The 9,484-nt window shown below is 47.5% G+C and overlaps 1 protein-coding gene across 1 annotated transcript; it reads left to right on the top strand.

Annotated features, from left to right (window-relative positions):
- The first annotated feature begins 356 nt into the window (after positions 1–356).
- On the top strand, positions 357–3,204 carry TRIB1 (tribbles pseudokinase 1). The gene is made up of 2 exons (XM_010073078.1): positions 357–646; positions 2,736–3,204. The coding sequence occupies exons 1-2, from the start codon at positions 492–494 to the stop codon at positions 3,202–3,204; spliced, it is 624 nt and encodes a 207-aa protein (XP_010071380.1). The 5' UTR covers positions 357–491.
- The last annotated feature ends 6,280 nt before the right edge of the window (positions 3,205–9,484 follow it).

The following is a 9,484-nucleotide window of genomic DNA, read 5'->3' on the forward strand; positions in this document are numbered from 1 at the left end:
GGGGAGAGCTTTGCAAAACATCCTCCCGCTGCTCCCTGCTTAGAAACACCCGACCGGTGGGGATCTGTGCGTGCTGGGGTAAGGTGTAGCTCCGGGTTACCTCGGAGTACCTTCCCCAAAAGGCTTTATGGATGGTGGGTTGTTTGGGTTTTTTATGGATGGTGGTTTGTTTGGTTTTTTTTTTTTCAGTGTAAAATGAACAGGAAGGGTCTCTGTAAATGGCTGTGAGCGGTGCTCCTGCTGAGCCCTGGCTCCCCTCCAGCTCCCTCGTCATTGTTTGGGGAGAGTTGCTACGCGAGCGGCTGCTTTCAATGCCCTTGAGAATGAATTTTGGTTGAATTTCCTCTTTACAGGTGTTCCCCCTCAAACACTACCAGGACAAGATCCGGCCTTACATTCAGCTGCCCTCGCACAGAAACATCACTGGGGTGGTCGAAGTCATCCTCGGGGACACCAAGGCCTATGTGTTCTTTGAAAAGGACTTTGGGGACATGCACTCCTACGTGAGGAGCTGCAAGAGGCTGAGGGAAGAGGAGGCTGCCCGGCTATTCAAGCAGATCGTCTCTGCTGTAGCTCACTGCCACCAGTCAGCCATTGTACTTGGTGACCTCAAGCTCAGGAAATTTGTCTTCTCGAATGAAGAAAGGTAAGTGGTTGTCACTGGTTGTCACCAGCCAGCCCTGGGGTGAGTGGGGAGGGAGGAATGCCACATCCAGAGATGCAAAAAGCGTCCCAGGCAGTGGAAGTGGCCATGTCAGCCAGGCATCACCTGTGAGTGATCTGAGTAGGTCCCCATCACGTGCGTGTAGTAGGTCACGGATGTGACCGGTGCGCACTCACTCTGAGTGAGATCTTGACTGATGAAAGGGAGGAAGCTCGCTGGGAGCTTCCTCTCATTCAGCAGAAGTTCAGTAAAACCTGCTGGCAGACAAAGGGACAATAGTTCAGATGCTCGTTAGCCGCCAGAAGATGTCATGTGTGCCACTCATTCAGTGGAAAATTAATAAAAGGCAGAGGGATGGAGAGGAGGGAGGCTGAGGCGCTGGGCTGGGGAGGGGAAACAGCTGGTCCCAGGGAGCAGAGGTGCGAGGAGCCGGAGCTCTGGTCCCTCCTTGTGCTCAGGAGAGAGCCGCAGCCAGGCGAGAGGTTGCTGGGGAGGGGTCTTCCTCACTGAAATCCCCTGCTGATCAGGGTTATGCTGCTAACGAAAGACCTGCTGTGTCCTTTGAGGCTTTTATCCCTTCTCCGTACCGGGGTGGTGGTGCTTCCGTGCCCCCCATGCCCATGGATGTGGGTATGCAGAGGAGGGAAGGTGGGACACGGTTAAATATTGCTTTGGGAATCTGAAGAAAAGCACTTTGGTAAAACTTAGCCTACAGCCTAGGTTTAGAGAAAGGAGATCCAGGATCTAGTTGTTAAATTTAGAGTAGGGAAATAATTTGGTATTTCCCTGGAGTGTTTGCTGCTCTTGTAGTGCCTCTCTGCACGTGGCAGAGCCAGAAATACATTTTTAATCAGCAAAAAAAGACTAGCTGCTTATCCCATAGAAAGCTAAAAAAAAACAAGTAAAAGCTGTAATGGAGTTGTGCTTAATCTGATGAAACTGGAGGTGATATTACTGAAGTAGAAGAAAATGCTTTTTTTTTTTTTTAAATGGGCTAACGCTTCTTCAGGGTATCGTTTATAAAACATGATAAGAAAATCAACCAGCACTGCTCCTCTTAAACAGAAACAACCATATGTTGACATGCAAAGGAACTAATTCCTTTGAAGGAAACTATTGCAGCTTTTCCCGCCCATAAGAAGATGAAACATTTGTTGAAATGTTACATTGCGCACAGTCTCGCTCATTTGGAAATAACGCATTGCACAGGCGAGTGTCATGTGCATCCCATTTGGCAAGAAGAGGGTTAAGCAATGGCAGGCAGACTCGGGCTCCCCGGCACAGGTGCAGTTTCAGGGCTCCCGCAGCCAATCCCGGGCCCATGGTTCACATTGAGTCATATTTTCCGTTTGCAGAACCAATGGGTATTTGGTGAGGTCACACTGAGGACAGGCTGCAGCCAGCCCATCTACACTCCAGCGGGCTGCACGGCAGCGCTGAGCCCTGCCGGGGTGAGCCGGTGGCTCTGGGCTGATGCGAAGCTCCCTTTCCCCCCAGAACAGGAGGTTGGGGTGGACGCACCTCCACCTGGGAGGTGGTCGGTGTGGTGGTACCCTCCAGAAAGGCAAAATAATAATAATTAAAAAATAAAATTAAAAAAGTAAAATATGAGATTCAGGAGAGCTGGTGATTCCCACAAGTGTGGCAGGGAGCTGGACTCTGCAGTTTGCAAAATCACACAGCCAGCCGCTGTTTGCTCAAAGCCTGAACTGCAAACAGCATGCGCTCGATGCATTGTAGCCAGTTAAACCCTGCAGTCACAGTGCAACCTGCGTAGATAGAAGGTGACTTGCTGGTGTTCCTCAGGAGCCCTCTGTGTCATTAAAATCCCCAGTAAATAAAATAAGCAGCCGTCTCCGAGTCCCCACCTGGCTCATGTAGCTGCACTTCCATTACATGGGTCCAGGAGTCCAGGGAGCTTTGCAGCAAATTGAAAAGTAATTTCCTCTCTTTTTCTTTCTGACAATGCGAGAAAGGGAGCGGGGATCGCTGTGGCGGAGGGCTTGCCCTGCTCGCCTGTGCCCGGGTGTTGCTATTTCTAACCGGTGGCTTCCTCTCCTGCCCTCCCCAGGACTCAGCTGCGGCTGGAGAGCCTGGAAGACACGCACATCATCAAAGGCGAAGACGATGCGCTCTCAGACAAGCACGGCTGCCCGGCATACGTCAGCCCCGAGATCCTAAACACGACGGGGACTTACTCTGGAAAATCAGCCGACGTGTGGAGTTTGGGAGTGATGCTCTACACTCTGCTGGTGGGACGCTATCCCTTCCATGACTCGGACCCTAGCACTCTGTTTTCCAAAATCCGCCGTGGACAGTTCTGTATTCCTGACCATGTCTCCCCCAAAGCCCGATGCCTCATTCGCAGCCTCCTGCGGCGGGAGCCCTCTGAAAGACTCGCTGCTCCAGAGATCTTGCTTCACCCTTGGTTTGAGGCAGTCTTGGAGCCTGGATATACAGACCAGGAGACGGGAACTTCGGATCAAATTGTACCAGAATACCACGGTGACAGTGACGATATTAGTTCCTTCTTCTGCTAATCCTGAAATCTCAAAGAACCTCGGCGGTTCTCACCTCCGGCATCTTCGTAGGGTTTCATTTTTCCATGTTTGCAAACTCAACAGCATCTGAAAGTGCCAGTATGGTCACAAAAGTGACCTTGTTTAAAATAAACACCAACCCGTAGCTCTCCGCTCCCAGAGCGTACGCAGAGTTCCATCCTCTTGCCCTGCCGGTATGTCCATCCTGCTGGATCTGGAGGACCCGTGCAGCTTCACACGAGCCGCTGGCTTTTCTCCTGCCTCCCGCATCCTCCGCTGGTGTAACTGGCTGCATCTCAGCTGCAGAGTCGTACAGCTGGTGAGGTGTGAGGCAGAAAGGCAGTGACTGCTGCTTTCCTGCGATGGATATGGGGGTATGGAGCCCTGGCCGCGATGTGTAGGAGGTGGGGGGCACGACCTGTGCCTCTAGCTGAGCAAATCTGACAGAAATGGGTAAAAAGGGGAATGAACTCAGTGTGTCGCACCAGCCGGCTTGCAAAGTATCTTCCTGACTGTGAGCGCACTTTACTGAGGGAAGGAGGTCTGCGCCTGCCACAGCCCGCCGCCCGCTCGCTGCTGCTCCTCCAGCTGGTCTCGCTTTGAGGCGTGACGGTCCTAGGTCCACCTGTAAGACAAATCACTGCTGTAGCTCTTTCCGAAGCAGAAACCGGTGGATCTCCCAGCCGGATTCCCTCCAATTCCATTCGCTGACAGGGAAAGCATTTTAAATAGACTTAAGCCTTGCGTTACCATGGCGTAGCCTATATAACTCTATGCCCTCAGCGAGCTTGTCAAGTAGCAGGTCTCATTAGCTCCGAGTGCCAAAACATATCCGTTTACCAAACTGTAACACTATCGGCTGGGGCGCCTTCCTTTGGCAAATGATATGGGGCATCTTGTACAGTCCATGTAAACACGGTCGTGTTTTCCTACAGGCTCAATTCTTAAAAACATCACATCTCCTCTCCTCTTCCCTCCCCCCCACCCCCCGAAAAGTTAGTCTTAAGAGTAAAATCTCCATACGCCCTTAGTTGTTAATTCAGGTATGTTGTTTGCCTCCAGCTACATTTTTTTTCCCTTTTTTTTTTTTTTGCATGATTATTCATAGTCTTTCCAATGTGCGTGGATAATGAATATATCTGAATCATTAGCTTCCTGGGTTGGGGGTAAGTAAAGCTTAGTCCTGCCTGAAATTTCTGCTTCGTTTCACATTTGTGTCCAGTGGCTTATGCAAAGAGATGTCCGTTCGCTTTAGGCGAGAGTGTGGCTTCCGAAATGGCTGTGGGCTGGGGAACTTACAACACAGCACAGATCGGGGGAAGTCATTTTAAGGGTTAACCCCTGGCAAGCTGCAGTCCCACCAAGCGTTGCGAGAATGCCATGTATACCTCATGGACTGTGTACTTTGTACATACCTTATTGTTTGGGGGTTTTGTTTTCTTGTTTTGTTGTACTTTGTTTGTCCTAATAAGAGGTGTCGAAGAGCAATTTAATGTGAATTATTGTTGGCAATACTAACTTGACAGAATCATGAGCATTAAGAGCAGGGCGCTACAGCTCTCCGTTGCACTAAACCTCTCATGATTGCTTGACATTTGTATCTGTGATACAGTTTAACCCTTCTATGAGAAACAGTACATTTGTATATATTGGTAGAAAACTCTGCCAGAAAAGCTAAAAACACTATGTCCAACTTGTAAATATGTGTATGTACGTGGAAACCTGGATGATAAAGTCTGACTTGTAGGAAGTTTTAATAAACTTGGTTTCATAATGTTTGTGCCCATTTCTTGTGGTGTCTTGAGGGGAACGCAGCTTGATTGGGTTTGGTTTAATCTGAAAAAAATGGGGTTTGGCCTCAGAGAGGATCAGCTCTTCTACGGTCCCTGTGCATGCTCCATCCTGCCTGAGCTGCTGGGGTCGGAGCCCTGACTCCCCTGGGGCTGCATCCCCGTGGAGATGGGTGAGGACAAAGGGTGGCTCCTGCCTCTTGCGGGGTGGAAAGTGCTTGAGATGTCCCCAGAGCTGTGTGAAACAGTGTCCTATTCACCTGATAAACCAGGGGAGAGGGGTTACAGCTCTGCCTCTGCACTTGAGAACCCCTCTTGCCTTTCAGCACGTGCATTCCTTTCCATCTGTGCCCCGGGAGCGGGAGATGCTTGGGCATCGCAAGGCTGGCATCCTGCACCTGTGTGTGTGGCATGGGGATGCTCAAGCCAGTGGAAAATCACATCTCAGGTGTCTAAAAGTGAGCAGCCAGAAGCAGAGGTGGTGGTTGAGAGCATCTGCTTTAACGGGGAGCTGGAGCCAGTGGGCAGGGGCTTAACCCCACTGTGGGGAGGCAGTGCAGGGGCCACCCGGTGCTCCTGTTGAAAATGAAGGGAAGGATTATTAGAACTGCTTTTCTTTGTGGTGAGAAGAGAGGAGTATAAATAGTAGCAGTATCAAGGTTAGAGAATGTGCTTTCCTGAAAGAGATCAAGCCACCCTTGTAATCCACCCAGAGCAGTGAGATCATCGCTCACAAGTGGAGAGGAGGAGGAAGAGAGTCTTGGTTTTTATTTATACTTCGCCTCGTGTTTAACTTTGTCCTTTTGCTTGAAATCTGTTCACCAGAGCAACTGCTTCCAGGCAGCTTTTTGAGCAGGAGCAGCTTTTAAATAGGCTTTGCTTTTAGAAGGGGAGTGGAAAAGGAAGAGGAGGGAGCAGGGGTCTGGTCAGTGACAAAGCAAAGCACGCTGGCTTTAGTGAGGCACCTTGACTCCCACCTTGCTGAGAAACCAGCAATCTGTGCAGTAAGCATATTTTCTAAGCACTTGCTGAGTGAATGTCAGACACCAAAATATCTCAAGTTACTTTACTGATGTTATTCTTGCAAGACGTGTAAAAATACATGTGCCACATAGCCTGTCTGATTAAATTACCCCCTGCCCTGCCGTGCTTTTTGGCTTGGACAGAAGCCCTGATGCATCCATTTAAAACAACTGCAGGAGGTTTGTGCTTTGGTGAAACCTTGAAAACTTTCAAAACATTTTATTTTTTTCCCCCTGCAGTTAAGTTATCCTGAGTAGCTGCATGTGTAGGTCATCCCCTGACTTGATTTCACATGAGCTACATGGTAGAGCAATTAAAATAAATGCCAAATTGTAGTAACATCTGCAAACAGCCTCTGTGTTGCTTTAGGGATTATAATGCAACATCCGTTTGTACAAGAGAATAAATTGCTATTGCTTCGTAACCCCATCGTTTGTATTACTGTATACAAAGTTTCAGAGCATGTTGAAAGAACCAGCATATTAAGTGATTAAACTTTGACGGTGGGTGTGAGAACTTTGATTTATGCAATGCCTACGTTTCTTTCTGAGAGAGTCATAATTTGTCTATTTTTAAATGATCCTTTTGGATGAGGACTGTATGAATCTCTTCTGCGTTTCTCAGAGCTGGTCACCATTTTCATCTTGAAGTGGCAAGATATTGCTGGCCTCTCTGAAAAGTGGTGGGAGCCTTCAGTCCTCCTCTGTTTGCTGCTGGAAACACAAAAAAACGAGGCTTTTCACTGCATCCCAGACTCCATCCTAAACTGGCATTGAACCATCTCCCAGTCAGGATAAGATTTTACATCCTAGATATATATTTCTACCAACCCTTCATAATTTGGCTGCATTCTAGGCATCAGTTCAATAATTTTCCTTTTAAAATAGCACAGCAGAATTTATAAACCAGCTTCCCCTTAAAGCTCCAGGTAAAACAGCCAGCTCAGCAAGCTCAGGTTTAAGGTCAACATCTCTCTGCCAAGCAGGTGATACTGCTGAGGTTATTTGCAGTTAATTAAGAAGGATTGGGAGAGCTTCAGTTCTATCTGTGCTAAAAGTGCCCTCCTTTTAGGAGAACACCTTCAAGTCAGTCAAAGACAATTCTTCATCAATGTGTTGTTTATGAAAGAAAAGGCAGAAAGGGCAATTTTAAATAAAGATGTGCAGGATGAAGATTCTTTGCTCTTGGCTGGAACACAAAGCCTGGGCATGCTCTTCTCTAGCTCTGCTGTAATGCATTGAGGGTAGGCCTGAGAGATAACCTGAAAAACACTTTTTATTCAATCAGTGCTGAGTGCGTTCTGTCAAGCAAATTCTTCAGATTATGTCCTTATACAAAAGCAGATTTTTTTTCCACTTTTTTTCATGCCATTGCATTCTGTCAGGGAAAAATCCAAATGTTTAGTGTTATGGCACTGCAGATTCAGCAGCACAAGTAAATGTCCTATGCAATGCTTCTTACAAATATAATGTTGACATATAACTACAGTCTGAATTAATCTCTTGCAAAAAAATGCCTTTGTTAAATGCAACATCTCTCAGAACTATTGTTGGTAAAAGTACCACGAAATTTGCAACAGTTCTTAACCCAATTCCTCCATAACTTGCAAAATCCTGGTCTCCAGGTGAAATCCAGAGTTTCCATTTCAGCCAAGATCAATTTTTATCTCAGTGAAACAAGAAATCCTTCAGGATATGAGTTCACAGCAGATTTTTTTTTTTTTTTATGAAGCCAGCTATTTAGAAAATGCCTTAAAGAAAACTCATTAGTTTTCATTGCACTGTATGTATTTATTTACAGTATTTAACCAGCTAAACAAGCTAATGTGCAGCACTTCATTTCCTAATTTGGCTTTGAAACCAGGGCAAGCAGAAGTATCAATTACATTCTGTCAAATGCAAACATTAACATAACTGTATGAAGCAATCATGTTTCTAACAACAGCACACACTGCCCAGAGGACCAAAATAAATAAAATTCATAGAGCAAGAGGTAACACTTTTCTTTATGGCAGGATTAGGGCTGGCGAGCTCCTGTGTGCTTTCCTCTCAAGGGACATTCGTCTGGCGGGGCTGCGGAGGCAGCTCGGGCGCTGAAATGCAGGTGATTAATAAGGCACTTGCTCACCAAGGGCACGGGCTCATCACGGCGGGTGTGGATTTCTGCATGCAACTCCCGCTGTTATTAATGGTTAATTAATGTGTAATTTGCAGAAAGAGATGAAACTGGGACCTTGGTGGTGTGTTGTGAGCACACGTACGGGCTTATCATTCGAAGAAATATCAGGGTGACACGGAGGGTGGATGACACAAAATAAGTGCGGGGTGAATCAGCTGCCCTGTGTTTATCGTACAGCACTGTTGTGGGAAAACATTAACCTCCACCGACTACCGTCTCCTGCCAACAACAAAAGTCGAGTTTGATAAATTATTAGTGGAGATGTTCGCAGTGGCTTTGCTTAGATTTTACTCCTCTTGCGCAAATTGCAGATTAGGAAAGGATTAAGTAACAACAGTGTGGCTAAAGTATTACACATCACACTGGCGATTAGCCAAAGAATGTGGCATGCAAAAGCTGACATTGCCTAAGAAATCAAATATAGCTCCGGTCACCACAGAAAATTACTCTTCCCCACCACCTAAGGTAGTTGCTCAGTTTCTCCTGTGTCACCCAGTGTCTTGCACCAGCAAATTGCTCATTGCAGGGCTTCTTTTTTTTTTTTTTTCTTTTTTTTTTTTTCTTAACTTCTAAGTAGTGACAAAGCCATAAACATTTAGATGAATCACAGAAACCATAAATGTAATTGAGTGTAAAGCTGTTGTTGGGCCTTGTGATAACATCCCCATCAAGTCTTGACTTGTCAGATTCGTAGTCTCGCTGAGGTTCAAATACTGCGAGTTTTCTTTGCCGTGCTAGCAACTGGGGCAAAGTATCAACATAATTTGGGGCAAAAGGCTGTGCAAGACTCTCCTGCCCAGTGACAATGACTTTGCAGTTGGGCAGCAGGATGCCTGGTGTAAGTGTTTTCCCGGGTGAGTAAAGGTGGCAGAATAAGGCTCACAAAGGTCAGCCGGCAGCCTTCGCTGCAAAGCACAGGGGCAGTGGCCCTCAAACCCCAGGTGAAAGGGTAAAACCCACCCCAGTTCTGGTGTGAAATTGCTGGCTGACAAACATGGTGGTGAACACTGCTCCTCCCCACCCTCATGCCTGTGCCCAGGCTGCCTGGATCTGGGGAAGGCAGGATGCTGTTGGGCCAACAGGTCTACCTGGCCCCAGGAGAAGCACCGGCAGATGCCTACAGATGTGCCCGGGAGCAGGGCAGGTGCCCATTGGGCTGCCCCTGGGATGTTTCCCTTGCAGCACAGGTACACAGTACTTAAAGGGGGCTACAGGAGAGGTGGGGAGGCACTCTTGATCAGGGAATGTACTGATAGGATGAGGGGGTCATGGTTTGGAGCTGAAAGGGT

This window comes from Pterocles gutturalis, unplaced genomic scaffold, assembly GCF_000699245.1.
Source record: "Pterocles gutturalis isolate BGI_N339 unplaced genomic scaffold, ASM69924v1 scaffold462, whole genome shotgun sequence".
Lineage (NCBI taxonomy): Eukaryota > Metazoa > Chordata > Aves > Pterocliformes > Pteroclidae > Pterocles > Pterocles gutturalis.

What these genes read in the sequence shown, in the direction of transcription:
- TRIB1 (XM_010073078.1), top strand. Translation starts at nt 492, where the DNA reads ATGCACTCCTACGTGAGGAGCTGCAAGAGGCTGAGGGAAGAGGAGGCT. An exon ending in GTCTTCTCGAATGAAGAAAG is followed by an intron (nt 647 to 2,735) that starts GTAAGTGGTTGT and finishes TGCCCTCCCCAG; the next exon opens with GACTCAGCTGCGGCTGGAGA.